At 50.1% G+C, this 25,000-nt stretch overlaps 2 protein-coding genes and 1 non-coding gene across 4 annotated transcripts in view; all 3 read left to right on the plus strand.

The window, feature by feature from the left end:
• The window catches only part of LOC138372692 (hornerin-like), an 80,153-nt gene extending 79,399 nt beyond the window's left edge, over positions 1 to 754 (plus strand). Inside the window, exon 2 of the mRNA XM_069338199.1 lies at positions 1 to 754. This exon is cut by the window's left edge and continues 1,272 nt beyond it. Coding sequence (XP_069194300.1) covers positions 1 to 754 — 754 coding nt within the window.
• Positions 1 to 25,000, plus strand: part of LOC123760270 (uncharacterized) — a 743,064-nt gene that overhangs the window by 354,772 nt on the left and 363,292 nt on the right. For both annotated transcript variants that reach the window (XM_069338400.1, XM_069338399.1), the window contains exon 2: positions 16,905 to 18,423. In XM_069338400.1, coding sequence (XP_069194501.1) covers positions 16,976 to 18,423 — 1,448 coding nt within the window. In that variant the 5' untranslated portion in view covers positions 16,905 to 16,975. The remainder of the gene's footprint in view (positions 1 to 16,904; positions 18,424 to 25,000) is intronic.
• Positions 11,392 to 11,462, plus strand: TRNAT-UGU (transfer RNA threonine (anticodon UGU)). Its single transcript has one exon. It is a non-coding gene; the product is annotated as a tRNA-Thr (tRNA).

A 25,000-nucleotide genomic window follows, 5' to 3' on the forward strand; every position in this document is an offset into this window, starting at 1 on the left:
TCTCAGGGTCGTCCTCAGGGTCGTCTCAGGGTCGTCTTCAGGGTCGTCCTCAGGGTCGTCTCAGGGTCGTCCTCAGGGTCGTCCTCAGGGTCGTCCTCAGGGTCGTCTTCAGGGTCGTCTCAGGGTCGTCCTCAGGGTCGTCCCCAGGGTCGTCCTCAGGGTCGTCTTCAGGGTCGTCTCAGGGTCGTCTCAGGGTCGTCTCAGGGTCGTCCACAGGGTCGTCTCAGGGTCGTCCTCAGGGTCGTCGTCAGGTTCGTCTCAGGGTCGTCTCAGGGTCGTCTCAGGGTCGTCCTCAGGGTCGTCTCAGGGTCGTCCTCAGGGTCGTCTCAGGGTCGTCCTCAGGGTCGTCTCAGGGTCGTCCTTAGGGTCGTCTTCAGGGTCGTCTCAGGGTCGTCTCAGGGTCGTCCTCAGGGTCGTCTCAGGGTCGTCCTCAGGGTCGTCTCATGGTCGTCTTCAGGGTCGTCCTCAGGGTCGTCTCAGGGTCGTCTTCAGGGTCGTCCTCAGGGTCGTCCTCAGGGTCGTCCTTAGGGTCGTCCTCGGGGTCGTCTTCAGGGTCGTCTCAGGGTCGTCCTCAGGGTCGTCTCAGGGTCGTCCACAGGGTCGTCCTCAGGGTCGTCTCAGGGTCGTCCTCAGGGTCGTCTCAGGGTCGTCCACAGGGTCGTCCTCAGGGTCGTCTCAGGGTCGTCCTCAGGGTCGTCCTCGGGGTCGTCCTCAGGGTCGTCGTCGACCTACACACACAAACAAGAATCATTGATACACCAACGAACATTCCCGCTAATAAGAACGGTGTAAAAGCGTGAAAAATAGCGAAAGGTGAATACAAAGTGAATGAGCAAGATGAAAAAAAGAATATTGGCCAAAAAGGGGAATGGAAGAGGTTAGGCAAAGTGGTTATCTTGAGGTTATCTTGAGGTTATCTTGAGATGATTTCGGGGCTTTTTAGTGTCCCCGCGGCCCGGTCCTCGACCAGGCCTCCACCCCAGGAAGCAGCCCGTGACAGCTGACTAACACCCAGGTACCTATTTTACTGCTAGGTAACAGGGGCATAGGGTGAAAGAAACTCTGCCCATTGTTTCTCGCCGGCGCCTGGGATCGAACCCAGGACCACAGGATCACAAGTCCAGCGTGCCGACCGGCCGACCGGCTCCGGTCGGCCGGTCGGACACTTCGGTCGGGTGACGGAAGGGTTTGGGCAAGGGAGTAGAAGGGGGGACAAATGCCCCATCACAGCTCTATATTTAAACACTGTGATACTTGAAGGCGGGCTCGCCATAGCCCGTGCTACATGGACACTTCCTTCTGAGTAGCTCTATCTAAAACAACAACAATAACAACAATTGAAGACAGCTGTCATTATCTTCACCTGATAACACTCAATTTCTTTTTTCTCACCTTTAGTCTTTGTCTGTCTTAGTTCTGGGTTGTTCTGTTATCCCTTTATAAATTCTCTGTTATCTTCGTGATAACACAGATGGGTCGATGGGTCAGAGGTGGGTCGTAGTCTAGATAACTTACGAGTGTAGTAAGTTCACTTTAAGACTATGTAAGCAGAGAGGGTTGGTTAAGACAGGAATGGCTTCGTGTGAGTCCATTTAAGATGCGGACCAAGACTCTTATATTCCTTGCTGGTATCTTCCTCTCTTCTTCCCTCTCTATTTCCTCTATCTTTTATTACTCTTCCTCCTATTTCCACCTCTTTTATCTTCTCTAGAGATCTGGGAGGCCTGGCCAGAGACCGGGCCGCGGGGATGTTGCCTCCAGGAATCAACGCAAGGTATTCTTTCCTCCTTTCTGCATTTTCATTTTCCGGATCAACCACTACTTTCTCTTCGTTTGTCTTCCATCTCCTCTTTCGCTCGGCCTTCTGCTCTCCTCCACTTCCTCCTCCTCCTCCGCTGACAAAGCCGGGAAGACGCCAGGTGTGTCTGGAAGACGCCAGGTGTGTCTGGAAGACGCCAGGTGTGTCTGGAAGACGCCAGGTGTGTCTGGAAGACGCCAGGTGTGTCGGGAAGACGCCAGGTGTGTCTGGAAGACGCCAGGTGTGTGGCGAGTAAAGTTAGTCAGGTCTGTCTTTGTGGACGAAAGTGGAGAGAGAGAGAGAGAGAGAGAGAGAGAGAGAGAGAGAGAGGGAGAGAGAGAGAGGGGGAGAGAGAGAGAGGGAGAGAGAGAGAGAGGGAGAGAGAGAGAGAGGGAGAAAGAGAGAGAGGGAGAGAGAGAGAGAGGGAGAGAGAGAGAGAGCCGTTGTCTAGTGGTAAACGACTTCGATTCACAGATATAGATCCCAGGTTGGAATCCTTTACCTAGGCAGAAACAGCAGCGTTCCTTTACCTCATGCCTCTGTTCACCCTAGCAGTAAATAGGTACCTTCCTTAATTATTCAATTTCCTTCTGTTGTTTCCCACACTGGCTGTGGTGATTGTGGTAGTGGTGGTGATTGTGGTAGTGGTGGTGATTGTGAGTGGCTGTGGTGATTGTTGTAGTGGTGGTGATTGTGGTAGTGGTGGTGATTGTGGTAGTGGTGGTGATTGTGGTAGTGGTGGTGATTGTGGTAGTGGTGGTGATTGTGAGTGGTTGTGGTGATTGTGAGTGGCTGTGGTGATTGTGGTAGTGGTGGTGATTGTGGTAGTGGTGGTGATTGTGAGTGGTTGTGGTAGGTGGTTGAACTTGCCTAATAGTGCCTAGGGTAAAGTGAGGCTTCAGCTCTTGGCCTCGCTGAATTGTTGAACAGGTAGTGTTCTTTGAACTCTCGTGATGTTCACATTCTCTGGTTCACAGGGGACAGGGAGACAGGTGTTTGTGGAGGTGTTTTCCCTGGCCGCACCAACGAGGGGGAGGCCTCGTCGGAGACCGGGCCGCGGGAGGCGTTGAGCCCCGGAAGCTACACAAAGTTGGTAGGTGACAGTGTTGGAATGGTAGAACTATCTGTGGGAGAAATGGCCAGTGGCTGGACATTTGTTGACTGTCTGATGGGTCTCATGGACTTCTGGTGGGTCTCATGGACTTCTGATGGGTCTCATGGCCTTCTGGTGGGTCTCATGGACTTCTGGTGGGTCTCATGGACTTCTGGTGGGTCTCATGGACTTCTGGTGGGTCTCATGGACTTCTGGTGGGTCTCATGGACTTCTGATGGGTCTCATGGCCTTCTGGTGGGTCTCATGGACTTCTGGTGGGTCTCATGGACTTCTGATGGGTCTCATGGCCTTCTGGTGGGTCTCATGGACTTCTGGTGGGTCTCATGGACTTCTGATGGGTCTCATGGACTTCTGGTGGGTCTCATGGACTTCTGGTGGGTCTCATGGACTTCTGGTGGGTCTCATGGACTTCTGATGGGTCTCATGGACTTCTGGTGGGTCTCATGGACTTCTGATGGGTCTCATGGCCTTCTGGTGGGTCTCATGGACTTCTGGTGGGTCTCATGGACTTCTGATGGGTCTCATGGACTTCTGATGGGTCTCATGGACTTCTGGTGGGTCTCATGGACTTCTGGTGGGTCTCATGGACTTCTGATGGGTCTCATGGCCTTCTGGTGGGTCTCATGGCCTTCTGGTGGGTCTCATGGACTTCTGATGGGTCTCATAGACTTCTGGTGGGTCTCATGGACTTCTGGTGGGTCTCATGGACTTCTGGTGGGTCTCAAGGCCTTCTGGTGGGTCTCATGGACTTCTGGTGGGTCTCGTGGCCTTCTGGTGGGTCTCATGGACTTCTGATGGGTCTCATGGACTTCTGATGGGTCTCATGGACTTCTGATGGGTCTCCTAAAGACTTCTGATGGGTCTCTAAAACTTCTGATGGGTCTCTTAAAGACTTCTAATGGGCCTCTAAGACTTCTGATGGGTCTCTTAAAGACTTCTGATGGGTCTCTTAAAGACTTCTGATGGGTCTCTTAAAAACTTCTGATGGGTCTCTTAAAGACTTCTGATGGGTCTCTTAAAGACTTCTGATGGGTCTCTTAAAGACTTCTGATGGGTCTCTTGAAGACTTCTGATGGGTCTCAAATACTTCTGATGAGTCTCTTAAAGACTTCTGATGGGTCTTAAAGGCTTCTGATGGGTCTCTAAGACCTCTGATGGGTCTTAAAGGCTTCTGATGGGTCTCTAAGACTTCTGATGGGTCTTAAAGGCTTCTGATGGGTCTCTATGACTTCTGATGGGTCTTAAAGGCTTCTGATGGGTCTCTAAGACTTCTGATGGGTCTTAAAGGTTTCTGATGGGTCTCAAAAGACTTCTGATGGGTCTCTAAGACTTCTGATGGGTCTCTTAAAGACTTCTGATGGGTCTCTGAAAGACTTCTGATGGGTCTTAAAGACTTTTGATGGGTCTAAGACTTCTGATGGGTCTCTTAAAGACTTCTGATGGGTCTTAAAGGCTTCTGATGGGTCTCTTAAAGACTTCTGATGTGTCTATAAGACTTCTGATGGGTCTTTTAAAGACTTCTGATGGGTCTTAAAGACTTCTGATGGGTCTTTTAAAGACTTTTTTTATTTTTTTTTTTGTTTGCCCCGAGGGGCGAGTTTATTGGGCAGCGCCACTCATGTTATGAGTGGACACACCGCCATAGTGACAGTATTGGGCAGCGCCACTCATCCTGTGAGTGGACACACCGCCATAGTGACAGTATTGGGCAGCGCCACTCATCCTGTGAGTGGACACACCGCCATAGTGACAGTATTGGGCAGCGTCACTCATCCTGTGAGTGGACACACCGCCATAGTGACAGTATTGGGCAGCGCCACTCATCTTGTGAGTGGACACACCGCCATAGTGACAGTATTGGGCAGCGCCACTCATCTTGTGAGTGGACACACCGCCACTCATCTTGTGAGTGGACACACCGCCACTCATCTTGTGAGTGGACACACACCGCCATAGTGACAGTATTGGGCAGCGCCACTCATCTTGTGAGTGGACACATCGCCATAGTGACAGTATTGGGCAGCGCCACTCATCCTGTGAGTGGACACACCGCCATAGTGACAGTATTGGGCAGCGCCACTCATCTTGTGAGTGGACACACCGCCATAGCAGCATGTACAACACTCCCCAATAGGAAGAAAACCCGCTGGGTTGTTCATCCTGTCACTTGTACCCAGACACAGCTGGGACTTGCTTAACTGTCTCAAGTGAACAGCTCCTCAAACAAGAAGATTAACATTTATCAACCCTTAAAAGCTTACGTTATCTTGCGGGTGCAAAATGGGGAAATCTTTTAAGAACAGTATCAATATTTGACAAATAGTGTTTTCCTAACTCAAACAATGTGGGGTTTATTATTCTACACATATTTCTAATGTCTCTCAGGTGTTCACATTCACGTAGATAGTGGTCAAGGCGGTGTCCATCACTCTCACCACAGATTCTGCAACTTCGCTGATCAGCTGTTGTTTCCATTCCAAATCTCCATGGATATTTGTATCCAAGACGGATTCTCGCTATTACTGATTCTCTCCATCGTCGTCCTCCTCTTCGGCCATAATGATTGGGATTGCCAGCTGCAACCATGTTGTACCATCGTATAGATTCACTGGTTTGTGCTTCTATCCTCCTTTCCCCAGTTACCTTGTCACGGTGATGTTGCCTGATAATACCTCTAATTTGTAGTAGAGTCTTGGGTATGAAGTATTCAATATGGTCTCCTTCAGCGCCTTCAGCAGCCAGCACATCTGCTCGTTCATTCCCACATATTCCAACATGGGAGGGGATCCATAGAAACTTCACGACTCTTCCCTGATTGGTAAGTACTCTCACAGCTCTCTTAATTTCAGCGACTATTGCAAGATTTTCTGCCCGATTTTTACTTAGGCTTTGCAGTGCTGCTTTTGAATCGGTGCAAATCACTGCACCATTAGTGTTCCGTTCAAGAAACCTTAACGCCATAACAATGGCAGTTAGCTCTGCTTGCGTTGAAGAGGCATAGTTCTCAATACGTGCTTTTTCTTCATTTCTGCGTTGGAAGGTATTATCCTTGATTACCGTGTATGCTGCACCAGCCCTGCCATTGACAGGATTAGATGACCCGTCAGTGTAGATTTGATCTAGTTCATCTCCGGCTTCTTTATAAATGTCCTCGAGATACTTGTGCCTCATTTCTTGTGGAATCATGTTGGATTTTTTCATTGCCATTTCATTGATGATGATCCTGCATGAGTCATCCTCCCAGGGAGGTAACCTCTCTACAGGCAGAAGCTCACGGGCTTGCTCAAGCAGGTGAAGCTCTTCGAGGTAGCAGACTGATCTGTGATGCCATTTTTTGCTTCTCCTGTTTCCCCCTGAAAGTAGCACAGAGCTCAGTTTATTCTTAGCAATATCATTGTAATGGGGATCTCTGGCTATCCTAAATGCAAGCTTAGCATTCAGCTCCTTAATTCTGCTTTTAACACTGAGGAGGGACAACTCCTCTCGTAGATTAGACGTTTTGGCAGTTCTTGGAACTCCAAGAATGATTATCATGGCTTCATTTTGAATGCTTTCAAGCCTTTTCATATCGCTTTGGGAGTAGGTGCACAGAACTGGTTCGACATAGTCTATGACGGAGCGCACATAGGCTGTGTACATCATTTTAAGCACGACAATAGAGGCTCCATGTCCATTCCAGGTCATAGCTTTCAGTGCCCTGAGTCGACTTTTGCATGTTCCTATGAGGAGGAGGCCTGGTCGACGACCGGGCCGCGGGGACACTAAGCCCCGGAAGCACCTCAAAGTATGAGTTGATTGAGCTCCTCTTTCTTTCCCTTGTTAGAGCCGACAATGACGCCAAGGTACCGATAGTGGTCAACCCATTCAAGTGTTACACCATTAATTTGTAGTTCTTCATTTGCTCTCCGCTTGTGATGAGAGTATGCCTTCGTCTTGTTTGTGGAGAGAGTGAAACCGAGCTCAATACATTTCCTTCCGAGGAGTTCAATGGACTGTTCAATTTTTCCCAAGGTGGGAGCTTGTATTAGGACATCATCTGCATATCCCACTTGTTGTGTTCCTTCCGGAAAATCAATATTTGCAATGGGGTTCATAAGTACATTGAATAGTGTAGGGCTTAAGACTCCGCCTTGCGGGGTCCCGAGTTCCATATTCATTGTTCTGGAGACTGCTCCATTGAAGCAAACCTTGGCTTTCCTTCCTGTGAGGTAGTCTTCAACCCATTTCATGAGTCTCCCCTTGACACCCATGCATGCAAGCTCGTCCAGGATCGCAATCCCCTTAAAGACTTCTGATGGGTCTCTTAAAGACTTCTGATGGGTCTCTAAGACTTCTGATGGGTCTCTTAAAGACTTCTGATGGGTCTCTAAGACTTCTGATGGGTCTCTAAGACTTCTGATGGGCCTCAAAAACTTCTGATGGGTCTCAAAATACTGATGATTGGCCCTTGATGGATCCTTGAATGCCTTCTGATGGGCTCCTGATGAGTTGCCGCCGCTGCTCTCTTTATCGGGCATTGCTGCAAGTCTATTAGGCCTATATAAACAGCTGTCTCACACCCCACATGCCTAATTACTGCTCGGTGAACAGAGGCATCAGGGTTAAGGGAACGTGCCTAAACGTCTCGTTCTGCCAGGGGGGGGATCGAATATTTGTTGTGGAATTTACCTACAGAACAACAGGATTGGTGGAGCGATTTCGGTATTGCTAATCAGGTTTGCAATGGAAGGGGGAGTTCCCTATCCCTTTCCTCACCCCCTATCCCTCTCTCTCCCTCCTCTCCCCTCTCCTCTCCCTCTCCCTCTGGCGACCAGGGTCTTCATATCCCGTTCCGGCATACATGAATTTATTTATTTATTTATTTTAGATTTATTGATTTATTAAATTTTTTTATTAATTATCATTTCCCACCTGATTATCTGTGGCGGAGATCAGGCGAGAAGCTGAATCGAAAATAACAATAACAACATCTAGTTGTATAAATGTGATGTTTATAAATTCTTCAGAATGAAGTTTGTAAGTTCGAGTCGTTGTGTAGACTTAAAAAAAGTATTATCTGTAATGCGTTTAACACGTTTTAAACGTCTAGAGAATTAATTTTGTTCAAATTTTCTTCCATCTAGAAGAAAAAGCACTTTTTCTTCTATATATATATATATATATATATATATATATATATATATATATATATATATATATATATATATATATATATATATATATATATATGCAATTGACGATCACAAAACACTGATCATTTTATGCGGAAAATCCACAGAGAAATATGAAAGGAGGTGAACGTTTCGGCTTTGTTAAAGCCTTTGTCAACACCAGACTGACTAAGGAGAGGGGAGAAGGGGAGGATATATAGGCCGACACCTGACCAACCCATCCCTAGGGTTGGTCAGGTGTAATTAACCAAAAAAGGTATAGCTTAGCTTAGAATGGTCAAAGAGGATTAAGCGGTCAGAGAATAAGGATGAAAGATTAAAGAAAAGCCTCATGAACACACAATATATGAATATACAATTATAATGAGACATTGTAAGCCTCTCTATCAAAGTTGTTTCTTAAACTGTTGTGCAATATTATAACTTAAAAATGGATCAAGTTTGTACATTCCAGTACTAACATTAAGAAGATTTGGACACTGACTGATTAGAGCAGACTCAATCAAATTCCGTTCCACGAAATCCCCACAATTGGTAATGCTTTTTGCCCCATTCCAGTTAATATTGTGATCGCATAAACTCGTATGTAGATACAATGCATTAGACGTTTGGGCAGTTCTTATACTATAAGCATGTTGTGACAACCGCAATTGTAAGAAGAATTGAAACCTCAAGAATTCTGTGTACCTTGGACAAACAGGAAAGTCCTTACAATTGCGGTTGTCACAACATGCTTATAGTATAAGAACTGCCCAAACGTCTAATGCATTGTATCTACATACGAGTTTATGCGATCACAATATTAACTGGAATGGGGCAAAAAGCATTACCAATTGTGGGGATTTCGTGGAACGGAATTTGATTGAGTCTGCTCTAATCAGTCAGTGTCCAAATCTTCTTAATGTTAGTACTGGAATGTACAAACTTGATCCATTTTTAAGTTATAATATTGCACAACAGTTTAAGAAACAACTTTGATAGAGAGGCTTACAATGTCTCATTATAATTGTATATTCATATATTGTGTGTTCATGAGGCTTTTCTTTAATCTTTCATCCTTATTCTCTGACCGCTTAATCCTCTTTGACCATTCTAAGCTAAGCTATACCTGTTTTTGGTTAATTACACCTGACCAACCCTAGGGATGGGTTGGTCAGGTGTCGGCCTATATATCCTCCCCTTCTCCCTTCTCCTTAGTCAGTCTGGTGTTGACAAAGGCTTTAACAAAGCCGAAACGTTCACCTCCTTTCATATTTCTCTGTGGATTTTCCGCATATATATATATATATATATATATATATATATATATATATATATATATATATATATATATATATATATATATATATATATATACATATATATATATGCGAACAAGCCTGAATGGTCCCCAGGACTATATGCGAATGAAAACTCACACCCCAGAAGTGACTCGAACCCATACTCCCAGAAGCAACGCAACTGGTAACTACAGGGCGCCTTAATCCGCTTGACCATCACGGCCGTCAAAAGGAAGTGATAGCCGAGGCTATTTGAGCCACTTCCCCGACGGCAACTCGGATGGTAATCTTGGGCATAGCATAGCACCTTTTGACCGAGGTGATGGTCAAGCGGATTAAGGCGCCCTGTAGTTACCAGTTGCGTTGCTTCTGGGAGTATGGGTTCGAGTCACTTCTGGGGTGTGAGTTTTCATTCGCATATAGTCCTGGGGACCATTCAGGCTTGTTCGCATTTGTGTTCCTCACGTGTGCCCCAAAGAATGAGGTGATTTGGTGAAATGCTATGCTCAAGATTACCATCCGAGTTGCCGTCGGGGAAGTGGCTCAAATAGCCTCGGCTATCACTTCCTTTTGACGGCCGTGATGGTCAAGCGGATTAAGGCGCCCTGTAGTTACCAGTTGTGTTGCTTCTGGGAGTATGGGTTCGAGTCACTTCTGGGGTGTGAGTTTTCATTCGCATATAGTCCTGGGGACCATTCAGGCTTGTTCGCATTTGTGTTCCTCACGTGTGCCCCAAAGAATGAGGTGATTTGGTGAAATGCTATGCTCAAGATTACCATCCGAGTTGCCGTCGGGGAAGTGGCTCAAATAGCCTCGGCTATCACTTCCTTTTGACGGCCGTGATGGTCAAGCGGATTAAGGCGCCCTGTAGTTACCAGTTGCGTTGCTTCTGGGAGTATGGGTTCGAGTCACTTCTGGGGTGTGAGTTTTCATTCATATATATATATATATATATATATATATATATATATATATATATATATATATATATATATAATATATATATTTATTTATTTATTTGAGATACACTCGAGAGTTCAGTTGAGGATCATGCCAAGGATAAGGGGGCCTGACGGCTGAGTGGACAGCGCTCGGTATTCGTAGTCCTGAGGTTCCGGGTTCGATCCCCGGTGGAGACGGAAACAAATGGGCAGAGTTTCTTTCACCCTGATGCCCCCTGTTCAAGTAGTAGTAAATAGGTACCTGGGAGTTAGACAGCTGCTACGGGCTGCTTCCTGAGGGATGTGTAACAAAAAGGAGGCCTGGTCGAGGACCGGGCCGCGGGGACGCTAAAGCCCCGAAAACATCTCAAGATAACTGGACCTGAGGAAGCTCTTCAAGGTTCCACCGACTAATTGGGTCATGAGGTTATCTTGAGGTTATCTTGAGGTTATCTTGAAGTCATCTTGAGGTTATCTTGAGGTTATCTTGAAGTCATCTTGAGGTTATCTTGAGGTTATCTTGAAGTCATCTTGAGGTTATCTTGAGGTTATCTTGAGGTTATCTTGAGGTTATCTTGAAGTCATCTTGAGGTTATCTTGAGGTTATCTTGAGGTTATCTTGAAGTCATCTTGAGGTTATCTTGAGGTTATCTTGAGGTCATCTTGAGGTTATCTTGAGATGATTTCGGGGCTTTAGCCTCCCCGCGGCCCGGTCCTCGACCAGGCCTCCACCCCCAGGAAGCGGCCCGTGACAGCTGACTAACACCCAGGTACCTATTTATTGCTAGGTAACAGAGGGCATCAGGGTGAAAGAAACTCTGCCCATTGTTTCTCGCCGGCGTCCGTAATCGAACCCGGGACCACAGGATCACGCGTCCAGTGTTCTGTCCGCTCAGCCACCGGCTCCCCATCATTGACCGCTTGGCCTCAACTCCGTAGTCAGCTTGACAGCAAATCTTGCCAAGCTGCCAGAGTTGAAAACTCTCGAAACCAGCCACAGGTAAACATGTAAAAAAATATGCGTTTACATTTTTATTCATAAGCTTTTGTAGTGATTGTTTCGTCTCACGCATTTGTCTTGTAGGGGGCCTCGTAGCCTAGTGGATAGCGCGCAGGACTTGTAATTCTGTGGCGCGGGTTCGATTCCCGCACGAGGCAGAAACAAATGGGCAAAGTTTCTTTCACCCTCAATGCCCCTGTTACCTAGCAGTAAATAGGTACCTGGGAGTTAGTCAGCTGTCACGGGCTGCTTCCTGGGGGTGGAGGCCTGGTCGAGGACCGGGCCGCGGGGACACTAAAGCCCCGAAATCATCTCAAGATAACCTCAAGATAGCATAAATCATGGGGGGGGGGATACCGGTGATTGTATTGATTGTTAATACAATAGACTGTATTCAATTGTATTTATTACGTGTAAGTGAACTGTATTTGTATAATGTATTATCACCAATACACTTCCCTTCACATATTTTTTTTTTTGGGGGGGGTAATAATTCAATTTATCTCTGTATTTAATTGGTTGATATAATTGATGTACTAAAGTGTAATTAAATAGTTAGTACCACTACAAATGTGGTAGTTATCATTTAAACGGTCCCAGCTGGTGTTGGGAGCCGGTGGCCGAGCGGACAGCACGCTTTACACGTGATCCTGTGGTCCCGGGTTCGATTACAGGCGAGAAACGATGGGCAGAGTTTCTTTCACCCTATGCCCCTGTTACCTAGCGCTAAATAGGTACCTGGGAGTTAGTCAGCTGTCACGGGCTGTGTGTGTTGTAGTAGTAGAAATAGTAGTAGTAGTAAAAACAGTTGATTGACAGTTGAGAGGCGGGCCGAAAGAGCAGAGCTCAACCCCCGCAAGCACAACTAGATGAATACAACTAGGTGAATACATGAATTTAGGTAATTAATAACTAATTAAATCTTACCCTCTCGACTAATGGTTCCCTGCATCTTAACGATGGAATCCTAAATACAATTTAATGGCCAAAAATGATGTACAATTAGAAAAAAAATTAACTCTGCTCTTTACTTAGTTCTGTCAAGTCTTGGTGACTAAACGGCTCAAGTTCCACCACCAACAACAATGGGGTTTGATGTCAAATCATTATTAACTATATAAATAATTTAGTAGATTCATTTTATTTTGGTTTCAGTTCTGAGACTGATGATTTTAATGTAACATAAGTTAATAGATTTTGCGACGAGACAGCCACGGCGCGGGTATTTTAAATCCCGTTTTCTACAGTAAAGTCGTCATTTTTAATATATTTTATGACTAACTAATGTATTTATTTATTATGGTATTAAACTAGCGGCATTTTATTTCTCTACCTGTTGCGTTAACGATCTATGAGTCATTTCTCCCCACACATGTGACGTCAGAGAAACTGGTTTACCTGAAACTGTGTTTTAAGACAAGTAACAGATAGACAGGAACAAACAGGCAGAATGGAGACAAATGTTCGCTAACAGTCCTGTCAGTCACAGACACAGACACAGACACAGACACAAACACAGACAAAGACACAGACACAGACACAAACACAGACGAGCAATAAAGGCATAATTACCTGCAAGCGTTAAAGCCAAACTTTTTTCCCACGTGTTTATTCAGTTAATTTTTGGCCAAAATTGACCATTTTGACCATTTTTTTCCCCTCCCACTGAAACATGAAGTTTACTTTACTCTGGTGGTGGTTGTTGTGGGACGGGAGGGTCACCATGGGAGGGGCCACCATGGGAAGGTCACCATACGAGAGCCACCATGGGAGAGCCACCATGGGAGGGGCCACCATGGGAGAGCCACCATGGGAGGGCCACCATGGGAGGGGCCACCATGGGAGGGTCACCATGGGAGGGGCCACCATGGGAGGGGCCTCCTTGGGAGAGCCACCATGGGAGGGGCCACCATGGGAGAGCCACCATGGGAGGGGCCACCATGGGAGGGACCACCATGGGAGAGCAACCATGGGAGGGACCACCATGGGAGAGCAACCATGGGAGGGGCAACCATGGGAGAGCCACCATGGGAGGGGCCACCATGGGAGAGCCACAATGGGAGAGCAACCATGGGAGGGGCCACCATGGGAGAGCAACCATGGGAGGGTCACCAGGGGAGAGCCACCATGGGAGAGCCACCATGGGAGGGGCCACCATGGGAGGGTCACCATGGGAGAGCCACAATGGGAGAGCAACCATGGGAGGGGCCACCATGGGAGGGGCCACCATGGGAGGGTCACCATGGGAGAGCCACCATGGGAGAGCCACCATGGGAGGACATTCATCGGAGGATAGATCAAGTACCGACTAAAAGTACTCAAGTACCGACTAAAAGTACTCAAGTACCGACTAAAAGCACTCAAGTACCGACTAAAAGTACTCAAGTACCAAGTAAAAGTACTCACGTACCAAGTAAAAGTACTCACGTACCAAGTAAAAGTACTCACGTACCAAGTAAAAGTACTCACGTACCGAGTAAAAGTACTCACGTACCGAGTAAAAGTACTCACGTACCGAGTAAAAGTACTCACGTACCAAGTAAAAGTACTCACGTACCGAGTAAAAGTACTCACATACCGAGTAAAAGTACTCACGTACCGAGTAAAAGTACTCACGTACCGAGTAAAAGTACTCACGTACCAAGTAAAAGTACTCACGTACCGAGTAAAAGTACTAACGTACCAATTAAAGGTACTCCCGTACCGAGTAAAAGTACTCACGTACCGAGTAAAAGTACTCACGTACCAAGTAAAAGTACTCACGTACCGAGTAAAAGTACTCACGTACCGAGTAAAAGTACTCACGTACCGAGTAAAAGTACTCACGTACCAAGTAAAAGTACTCACGTACCGAGTAAAAGTACTCACGTACCGAGTAAAAGTACTCACGTACCTAGTAAAAGTACTCACGTACCGAGTAAAAGTACTCACGTACCGAGTAAAAGTACTCACGTACCGAGTAAAAGTACTCACGTACCGAGTAAAAGTACTCACGTACCGAGTAAAAGTACTCACGTACCGAGTAAAAGTACTCACGTACCGAGTAAAAGTACTCACGTACCGAGTAAAAGTACTCACGTACCAAGTAAAAGTACTCACGTACCAAGTAAAAGTACTCACGTACCGAGTAAAAGTACTCACGTACCGAGTAAAAGTACTCATGTACCGAGTAAAAGTACTCACATACCAAGTAAAAGTACTCACGTACCGAGTAAAAGTACTCACATACCAAGTAAAAGTACTCACGTACCGAGTAAAAGTACTCACGTACCAAGTAAAAGTACTCACGTACCGAGTAAAAGTACTCAAGTACTGTTACAACTCTACAGTAGAACAGACAGGATCATAAAGATCTTCAGAATTATATCTTAAGACTGTAATCATATTGAGCAATTTAGAGATAAATCTAAACTCAGGTTGTATTATATGGCAACCTATTGTATTACTAAGGATACAATACCTGAAATCCTTGCGCTGTATCCATGTTTCGCTTCCAGTAGATAAACGACATATGAGATTAAGAAACAAGTAGTGCATTGTGAAGACTAATAATAAATAGAAGCTCCCTATGACTATCTCCATTGGTCAAACAATTATGTATTAGCGATAAGACCTACCATTAATGTACAATGATTAACTGAAAATACATAGTGAAATGGAACACACATTGAAACTAGCTGACATTATATTAATTACTTATGATGGATAGGGTAAGAGAACAATCAGGAGAAGCATCACGCCAGGATAAGGCCAGGATAAGAAATTAGTGTTATCAGAAGAAAAGTTTCAAATTCTGGTATGGTTTTGATGGCTTATTGTGTCCCAAAGTTAAAGACGGCCAGATGTGAATGGGAAATATATCAATATATAAATATATTGGGATATATCATAATTTAATACAATATACTGTATTATATAAGAATATATAAATATATTGGGATATATCATAAATTAATACAATATACTGTATTAAGCTGCTGTAGTGTGGTCACTGAGGAACGCAACCCGTTCTCGCATTTTCGTATAGTCAATATTGACTTAATAAATACGTGCATATGTGACATACTAAACATACTAGTTTACCTTGAAAAGCTTCATAGAAAACACCGACCTTACCTAACCTTCTTAGTATGTTAAGATAAGCATCTTATTGCTTCGTAATTACAATTATTACTTAACCTATTATAGGTATAGGTTATAATATAGACGTTATCAAGGCGTCTTAATGAGCCAGGCTAACTATCCAACCTGTCCTCCCACAGTGAACGTAGGCGTTACATACGTCAAAAAATGGTCGTACTAGAAAATGAAAGCGGCTGGCGAAAGTGACATACTGTCTCGTTTTCTGTTGTGGGTCCTCTGGTATGTTAGGGGAGACCACTTTTAATTGACCGTTTTCTATTGTGGGTCCTCTGGTAGGTTAGGGGAGACTACTTTAAATTGACCGTTTTCTGTTGTGGGTCCTCTGGTAGGTGAGGGGAGACTACTTTAAATTGACCGTTTTCTGTTGTGGGTCCTCTGGTAGGTTAGGGGTGACCACTTTAAAATGACCGTTTTCTGGACGTTGCGGAACCCGGAACACCCAGGACCATCCCCAGGGCCACAACCAGGGCTGGCCGAGACGTTTGGGCACGGTTTTTGTTTTTTTAGAAATCTGATGCCTCTGTTTACCCAACAGTCAAAATCGCCTGGGAATTAGTTAACTGATATTAGCTCATCAGTTATGAAATAATAAGTTACATTCAAACCAGTTCTAAATGAAATAGAAGTTCTTCTAAATGGTTTTGAACATTGTTGCCTGAGAACGGACAGCCATAGTGCCAAGCCATTACGACTATATAGAACTGGGACGGGGGGGAAGGAATGGTGCCCAACCACTTGTGTGGACGGTCGGGGATTGAACGCTGACCTGCATGAAGCGAGACCGTCGCTCTACCATCCAGCTCAAGTGGCAAGTCGTCTGACTCTTTAACCCAATTCCCGACAGCACCCGGTGGCCTCAACCACTTGTCAACACCTCTACCCAGCAAGAATATTTATTAACTCCTAAACTACAGTACATATTAATATAATAAAAATAATAATAAAAATAATAATAATAATAATGTAAATATATTCAAGTCAGTATGGACATGTTTTCGTGTGACAGCTGATCATAATTAGTTTAAATAATCTAATTGAAATAATTTGTTTTGGCTAATTTGAGCTCAACAAGGAGACGGGATATTGGGATGATTCACAGAGCTGTTGTTGTTCGTCAAACGGCATAGGTATAAGTCAATTATATTTGTAATTGGATCGTATTAGACTTTTTTTCAAGATTTTTTTTGTCTGGTGTTAAATGACTCGTGTGGTAAATGTTGTCATGTGTGGTTAATGTTGCAACGTGTATGGTTAATGTTGCAACATATATGGTTAATGTTGCAACATATGTGGTTAATGCTGCAACATATGTGGTTAATGCTGCAACATGTGTGGTGGTGGGAGTGGTTAATGTTGTTTAGTATATATGTGGTTAATACTGCCAGTATGTATTGATAAGATTGCAATGTGTTGATAAAGTTGGTTAATGTTAAAATGTTATGCTTTTGGTCCGACAGGTTGTGCGTGCGTGCGTGCGAGCAGGACGGTGATGGGAGTGGAAGCTGGGATGTGAGGAGGAGCTTGCAAGATGGTTGACCCGTGCAAGATATCTCACATGGTGCTCCTGGAGCCCCCTGGAGGAGGTCCCTGCCCTCTTGACGCTTCCTTGCTGCTTCGCCACCTGCCTCCCTACCCCGTGCCCAACCGCAACTACGCCGGGGGCTTCGACAACGTGGGATTCGACTTGGAATCCCTCGGCGAAGCGAGACATGCTTGCCGACGTGCCGTTGTGGGCGTCGACGATAGGACACACATGTCCTCCGTCAGGCGGCAGCCTAAGTCTCTCCCGCCCACGCCCATACTCACCACCCACGCCCGCCGCGCTAGTTTACCGCAGCAAGACGACTCACACGTCGACGACAGAGACGACTCATCAAGTAGGGATGATAAAGCAAGCGGAAAAACCGCTGATAAAGGCGGTAGCGCGGAGTTAGGGGAGTTTGAAGGAGTCCGGACGGCGGCCGGCGTCGAAATTAACACAGTTGGGGCTGGCGTCGCGCCCTGCGGCACCCCACAGAAAACGGGCGCCGAGGAGAAAACGGTGTCTGGGAGGGGGTCGGCGGGGCGTGCGGGAGGCAGTATGCGTCCAGCCATGGCAGGGGGAGCCACGCGGCCCTCCGCTGCCGCTAGTGTATCCGTTGCGGGCACTTCGAGGATGCCCACCAGTGCCCGAGTGTCTAGAGTGCCCCTACTGAGCGGTGCCAGTGTGTCGAGTGTTGTGTTGTGCGGCGCGCCTACCACTACAGCCGCCCCGATTGTGAGTGCCCTCACTAAAGTGTCCAGTGTGAGGATTGTGCCCACGCCCACGCCCACGCCTACGCCTAGTGGGCACGACACGCCCACTACCCATCAGGCCAGGCCTAGCGCCCACCTGGCCCCGAGACCGGCCCCGAGGCCGCCTTCCAGGCCTTCTAGGCCTAGCAATCAGGTTGTGGTGGCTGGCCAGTTGCCGCAGGCGGCGGGGGAGCCGCAGCTGCGGCCCCCACACCACCCCCTGACGCAGACGCAGACGCAGGAGCCGCAGCAACACGCCCAAGAAGCGCGTCGCGGGGAACGCGAACGACGCCGCGAGCGGCGTCGCGAACGGCGCGAGCGTCGGGCCCACCGGTCCACTATGGCCCACAGTGGTCCCCCTGGGCCCCTGGGCCACTGTGGGCCACCCGGGCCCCTGGGCCACACGGACCTGCAGGAGACGAGCCCCCCGCCGCCCACAGCCGCCCACGACGCCCATCTCCCTGACCTGCTACACTCCCATGTCCCCCCGCCCTACTCTACCCTGCCAGGAGGGGGGCGGGGGTTGATGGGGCCGCCGCCCCCTACAGGGCCAGTTGGCCCCCCTCCCCCTCCCCCCATGGGGCTCCATGCCCCCCCTCCGCCGCCCCCGGGGCCGCCGCCCCCGGGGTTCGCCGCCCCTGTGCCTGGCTCGCCCCTGAGATTGCCTCATGAAAGTCCCTGGCCCTTCTTCGGCTCTAGAAGGTCAGTGCCTCATGTTTTGGGTGTGAGGGGCCCTTATGTTGGTGTGAGGGGCCCTTATGTTGGTGTGAGGGGCCCTTATGTTGGTGTGAGGGGCCCTTATGTTGGGTGTGTGAGGGGCCCTTATGTTGTGTGTGTGAGGGGCCCTTATGTTGGTGTGAGGGGCCCTTATGTTGGTGTGAGGGGCCCTTATGTTGGTGTGTGAGGGGTCCTTATGTTGGTGTGAGGGGCCCTTATGTTGGTGTGAGGGGCCCTTATGTTGGTGTGTGAGGGGCCCTTATGTTGGGTGTGTGAGGGGCCTCATGTTGGGTGTGTGAGGGGCCCTTATGTTGGGTGTGTGAGGGGCCCTCATGTTGGGTGTGTGAGGGGCCTCATGTTGGGTGTGTGAGGGCCCTCATGTTGGGTGTGTGAGGGCCCTCATGTTGGGTGTGTGAGGGGCCTCATGTTGGGTGTGAGGGGCCCTCATGTTGGGTGTGTGAGGGGCCCTCATGTTGGGTGTGTGAGGGGCCCTTATGTTGGGTGTGTGAGGGGCCCTCATGTTGGGTGTGAGGGGCCTCGTGTTGGGTGTGTGAGGGGCCCTTATGTTGGGTGTGTGAGGGGCCTCGTGTTGGGTGTGTGAGGGGCCTCATGTTGGGTGTGTGAGGGGCCCTCATGTTGGGTGTGTGAGGGGCCTCATGTTGGGTGTGTGAGGGGCCTCATGTTGGGTGTGTGAGGGCCCTCATGTTGGGTGTGTGAGGGCCCTCATGTTGGGTGTGTGAGGGCCCTCATGTTGGGTGTGTGAGGCCTCATGTTGGGTGTGTGAGGGCCCTCATGTTGGGTGTGTGAGGGGCCCTCATGTTGGGTGTGTGAGGGCCCTTATGTTGGGTGTGTGAGGGCCCTTATGTTGGGTGTGTGAGGGGCCCTTATGTTGGGTGTGTGAGGGCCCTTATGTTGGGTGTGTGAGGGGCCTCATGTTGGGTGTGTGAGGGCCCTCATGTTGGGTGTGTGAGGGGCCCTTATGTTGGGTGTGTGAGGGGCCCTTATGTTGGGTGTGTGAGGGCCCTTATGTTGGGTGTGTGAGGGGCCCTCATGTTGGGTGTGTGAGGGCCCTCATGTTGGGTGTGTGAGGGGCCTCATTTTGGGTGTGTGAGGGGCCTCATGTTGGGTGTGTGAGGGCCCTCATGTTGGGTGTGTGAGGGCCCTCATGTTGGGTGTGTGAGGGGCCTCATGTTGGGTGTGAGGGGCCCTCATGTTGGGTGTGTGAGGGGCCCTCATGTTGGGTGTGAGGGGCCTCGTGTTGGGTGTGTGAGGGGCCTCGTGTTGGGTGTGTGAGGGGCCTCATGTTGGGTGTGTGAGGGGCCTCATGTTGGGTGTGTGAGGGGCCCTCATGTTGGGTGTGTGAGGGGCCTCATGTTGGGTGTGTGAGGGGCCTCATGTTGGGTGTGTGAGGGCCCTCATGTTGGGTGTGTGAGGGCCCTCATGTTGGGTGTGTGAGGGCCCTCATGTTGGGTGTGTGAGGCCTCATGTTGGGTGTGTGAGGGCCCTCATGTTGGGTGTGTGAGGGGCCCTCATGTTGGGTGTGTGAGGGCCCTCATGTTGGGTGTGTGATTGCCCTTATGTTGGGTGTGTGAGGGGCCCTTATGTTGGGTGTGTGAGGGCCCTTATGTTGGGTGTGTGAGGGGCCTCATGTTGGGTGTGTGAGGGCCCTCATGTTGGGTGTGTGAGGGGCCCTCATGTTGGGTGTGTGAGGGGCCCTCATGTTGGGTGTGTGAGGGGCCCTCATGTTGGGTGTGTGAGGGCCCTTATGTTGGGTGTGTGAGGGGCCCTCATGTTGGGTGTGAGGGCCCTCATGTTGGGTGTGTGAGGGGCCTCATGTTGGGTGTGTGAGGGGCCTCATGTTGGGTGTGTGAGGGCCCTCATGTTGGGTGTGTGAGGGCCCTCATGTTGGGTGTGTGAGGGCCCTCATGTTGGGTGTGTGAGGGCCCTCATGTTGGGTGTGTGAGGGCCCTCATGTTGGGTGTGTGAGGGGCCTCATGTTGGGTGTGTGAGGGGCCTCGTGTTGGGTGTGTGAGGGCCCTCGTGTTGGGTGTGTGAGGGGCCTCGTGTTGGGTGTGTGAGGGGCCTCATGTTGGGTGTGTGAGGGGCCTCATGTTGGGTGTGTGAGGGGCCTCATGTTGGGTGTGTGAGGGGCCTCATGTTGGGTGTGTGAGGGCCCTCATGTTGGGTGTGTGAGGGGCCTCATGTTGGGTGTGTGAGGGGCCTCATGTTGAGTGTGTGAGGGACCTCATGTTGGGTGTGTGAGGGGCCTCGTGTTGGGTGTGTGAGGGGCCTCGTGTTGGGTGTGTGAGGGGCCTCATGTTGGGTGTGTGAGGGGCCTCATGTTGGGTGTGTGAGGGGCCTCATGTTGGGTGTGTGAGGCCTCATGTTGGGTGTGTGAGGGGCCTCATGTTGGGTGTGTGAGGGGCCTCATGTTGGGTGTGTGAGGGGCCTCATGTTGGGTGTGTGAGGGGCCTCATGTTGGGTGTGTGAGGGCCCTCGTGTTGGGTGTGTGAGGGGCCTCGTGTTGAGTGTGTGAGGGGCCTCGTGTTGAGTGTGTGAGGGGCCTCGTGTTGGGTGTGCGAGGGGCCTCATGTTGGGTGTGTGAGGGCCCTCATGTTGGGTGTGTGAGGGCCCTCGTGTTGGGTGTGTGAGGGGCCTCGTGTTGGGTGTGTGAGGGGCCTCATGTTGGGTGTGTGAGGGGCCTCATGTTGGGTGTGTGAGGGGCCTCATGTTGGGTGTGTGAGGGGCCTCATGTTGGGTGTGTGAGGCCTCATGTTGGGTGTGTGAGGGCCCTCGTGTTGGGTGTGTGAGGGGCCTCGTGTTGAGTGTGTGAGGGGCCTCGTGTTGGGTGTGTGAGGGGCCTCATGTTGAGTGTGTGAGGGGCCTCGTGTTGGGTGTGTGAGGGGCCTCATGTTGGGTGTGTGAGGGCCCTCATGTTGGGTGTGTGAGGGCCCTCATGTTGGGTGTGTGAGGGGCCTCGTGTTGGGTGTGTGAGGGGCCTCATGTTGGGTGTGTGAGGCCTCATGTTGGGTGTGTGAGGGGCCTCATGTTGGGTGTGTGAGGGCCCTCATGTTGGGTGTGTGAGGGGCCTCGTGTTGGGTGTGTGAGGGGCCTCGTGTTGGGTGTGTGAGGGGCCTCATGTTGGGTGTGTGAGGGCCCTCATGTTGGGTGTGTGAGGGCCCTCATGTTGGGTGTGTGAGGCCTCATGTTGGGTGTGTGAGGGGCCTCGTGTTGGGTGTGTGAGGGGCCTCATGTTGGGTGTGTGAGGGGCCTCATGTTGGGTGTGTGAGGGGCCTCATGTTGGGTGTGTGAGGGGCCTCATGTTGGGTGTGTGAGGGGCCTCATGTTGGGTGTATGAGGGGCCTCATGTTGGGTGTGTGAGGGGCCTCATGTTGGGTGTGTGAGGGCCCTTATGTTGGGTGTGTGAGGGCCCTCATGTTGGGTGTGTGAGGGGCCTCATGTTGGGTGTGTGAGGGGCCTCATGTTGGGTGTGTGAGGGGCCTCATGTTGGGTGTGTGAGGCCTCATGTTGGGTGTGTGAGGGCCCTCATGTTGGGTGTGTGAGGCCTCATGTTGGGTGTGTGAGGGCCCTTATGTTGGGTGTGTGAGGGCCCTCGTGTTGGGTGTGTGAGGGGCCTCGTGTTGGGTGTGTGAGGGGCCTCATGTTGGGTGTGTGAGGGGCCTCATGTTGGGTGTGTGAGGGGCCTCATGTTGGGTGTGTGAGGGGCCTCGTGTTGGGTGTGTGAGGGCCCTTATGTTGGGTGTGTGAGGGCCCTCATGTTGGGTGTGTGAGGGGCCCTTATGTTGGGTGTGTGAGGGGCCCTTATGTTGGGTGTGTGAGGGGCCCTCATGTTGGGTGTGTGAGGGCCCTCATGTTGGGTGTGTGAGGGGCCTCATGTTGGGTGTGTGAGGGGCCTCATGTTGGGTGTGTGAGGGGCCCTCATGTTGGGTGTGTGAGGGGCCTCATGTTGAGTGTGTGAGGGGCCTCATGTTGGGTGTGTGAGGGGCCTCATGTTGGGTGTGTGAGGGCCCTTATGTTGGGTGTGTGAGGGCCCTTATGTTGGGTGTGTGAGGCCTCATGTTGGGTGTGTGAGGGGCCTCATGTTGGGTGTGTGAGGGGCCTCATGTTGGGTGTGTGAGGGGCCTCGTGTTGGGTGTGTGAGGGGCCCTCATGTTGGGTGTGTGAGGGGCCTCGTGTTGGGTGTGTGAGGGGCCCTCATGTTGGGTGTGAGGGGCCCTCATGTTGGGTGTGTGAGGGGCCCTCATGTTGGGTGTGTGAGGGGCCCTCATGTTGGGTGTGTGAGGGGCCTCATGTTGGGTGTGAGGGGCCTCATGTTGGGTGTGTGAGGGGCCCTTATGTTGGGTGTGTGAGGGGCCCTCATGTTGGGTGTGTGAGGGGCCTCATGTTGGGTGTGAGGGGCCTCATGTTGGGTGTGTGAGGGGCCCTCATGTTGGGTGTGTGAGGGCCCTTATGTTGGGTGTGTGAGGCCTCATGTTGGGTGTGTGAGGGGCCCTCATGTTGGGTGTGTGAGGGGCCTCATGTTGGGTGTGTGAGGGGCCTCATGTTGGGTGTGTGAGGGGCCTCATGTTGGGTGTGTGAGGGCCCTTATGTTGGGTGTGTGAGGCCTCATGTTGGGTGTGTGAGGGCCCTCATGTTGGGTGTGTGAGGGGCCCTCATGTTGGGTGTGTGAGGGGCCTCATGTTGGGTGTAAGGGGCCTCATGTTGGGTGTGAGGGGCCTCATGTTGGGTGTGAGGGGCCCTCATGTTGGGTGTGTGAGGGCCCTTATATTGGGTGTGTGAGGGCCCTCATGTTGGGTGTGTGAGGGCCCTCATATTGGGTGTGTGAGGGCCCTCATGTTGGGTGTGTGAGGGCCCTCATATTGGGTGTGTGAGGGCCCTCATGTTGGGTGTGTGAGGGCCCTCATGTTGGGTGTGTGAGGGCCCTCATGTTGGGTGTGTGAGGGGCCTCATGTTGGGTGTGTGAGGGGCCTCATGTTGGGTGTGTGAGGGCCCTCATGTTGGGTGTGTGAGGGCCCTCATGTTGGGTGTGTGAGGGCCCTCATGTTGGGTGTGTGAGGGCCCTCATGTTGGGTGTGTGAGGGGCCTCATGTTGGTGTGAGGGCCCTTATGTTGGGTGTGTGAGGGCCCTCATGTTGGGTGTGTGAGGGCCCTCATGTTGGGTGTGTGAGGGCCCTCATGTTGGGTGTGTGAGGGCCCTCATGTTGGGTGTGTGAGGGCCCTCATGTTGGGTGTGTGAGGGCCCTCATGTTGGGTGTGTGAGGGCCCTCATGTTGGGTGTGTGAGGGGCCTCATGTTGGGTGTGTGAGGGCCCTCATGTTGGGTGTGTGAGGGCCCTCATGTTGGGTGTGTGAGGGCCCTCATGTTGGGTGTGTGAGGGCCCTCATGTTGGGTGTGTGAGGGCCCTCATGTTGGGTGTGTGAGGGCCCTCATGTTGGGTGTGTGAGGGCCCTCATGTTGGGTGTGTGAGGGGCCTCATGTTGGGTGTGTGAGGGCCCTCATGTTGGGTGTGTGAGGGCCCTCATGTTGGGTGTGTGAGGGCCCTCATGTTGGGTGTGTGAGGGCCCTCATGTTGGGTGTGTGAGGGCCCTCATGTTGGGTGTGTGAGGGGCCTCATGTTGGGTGTGTGAGGGGCCTCATGTTGGGTGTGTGAGGGCCCTCATGTTGGGTGTGTGAGGGCCCTCATGTTGGGTGTGTGAGGGCCCTCATGTTGGGTGTGTGAGGGCCCTCATGTTGGGTGTGTGAGGGGCCTCATGTTGGGTGTGTGAGGGGCCTCATGTTGGGTGTGTGAGGGGCCTCGTGTTGGGTGTGTGAGGGGCCTCATGTTGGGTGTGTGAGGGGCCTCATGTTGGGTGTGTGAGGGCCCTCATGTTGGGTATGAGGGCCCCTCATGTTGAATGAGTATAAACATTTACCTAAACATTCACAAAACAATTAAATATCTCCATTTAACATGTTCCAGATTGCCTTCCTCAAGTTTATAAAATTAGGCCTAGTTAAAATACATTATTTTGACTCTTAAAGTGGAAAATGTATAAACATACATTGGTGTATTTTTCTGGTACTTCAGATTGTAGAAGAAAGTATTGAGCATCACCCAAATCGTTTAATAAATTTAAGATCATAAATTATATGACAATGAAGACTTTAATTTTAATAAATCAGACCAGCCTCGTGTATTGGCAGTTCTTGTAGTAATGATGAGGACTATCTTATCTTGAGGTTATCTTGAGATGATTTCGGGGCTTTAGTGTCCCCGCGGCCCGGTCCTCGACCAGGCCTCCACCCCCAGGAAGCAGCCCGTGACAGCTGACTAACACCCAGGTACCTATTTTACTGCTAGGTAACAGGGGCATAGGGTGAAAGAAACTCTGCCCATTGTTTCTCGCCGGCGCCTGGAATCGAACCCAGGACCACAGGATCACAAGTCCAGTGTGCTGTCCACTCGGCCGACCGGCTCCTTATAGTACATATACCGACGTACTACGAGGTTAGAAAGTAGAAATCGGTACTATTGAATTTGGACAAACCGGAAAAAAATATT

This window comes from Procambarus clarkii, chromosome 39 (assembly GCF_040958095.1).
Source record: "Procambarus clarkii isolate CNS0578487 chromosome 39, FALCON_Pclarkii_2.0, whole genome shotgun sequence".
NCBI classification, from domain to species: Eukaryota; Metazoa; Arthropoda; class Malacostraca; order Decapoda; family Cambaridae; genus Procambarus; species Procambarus clarkii.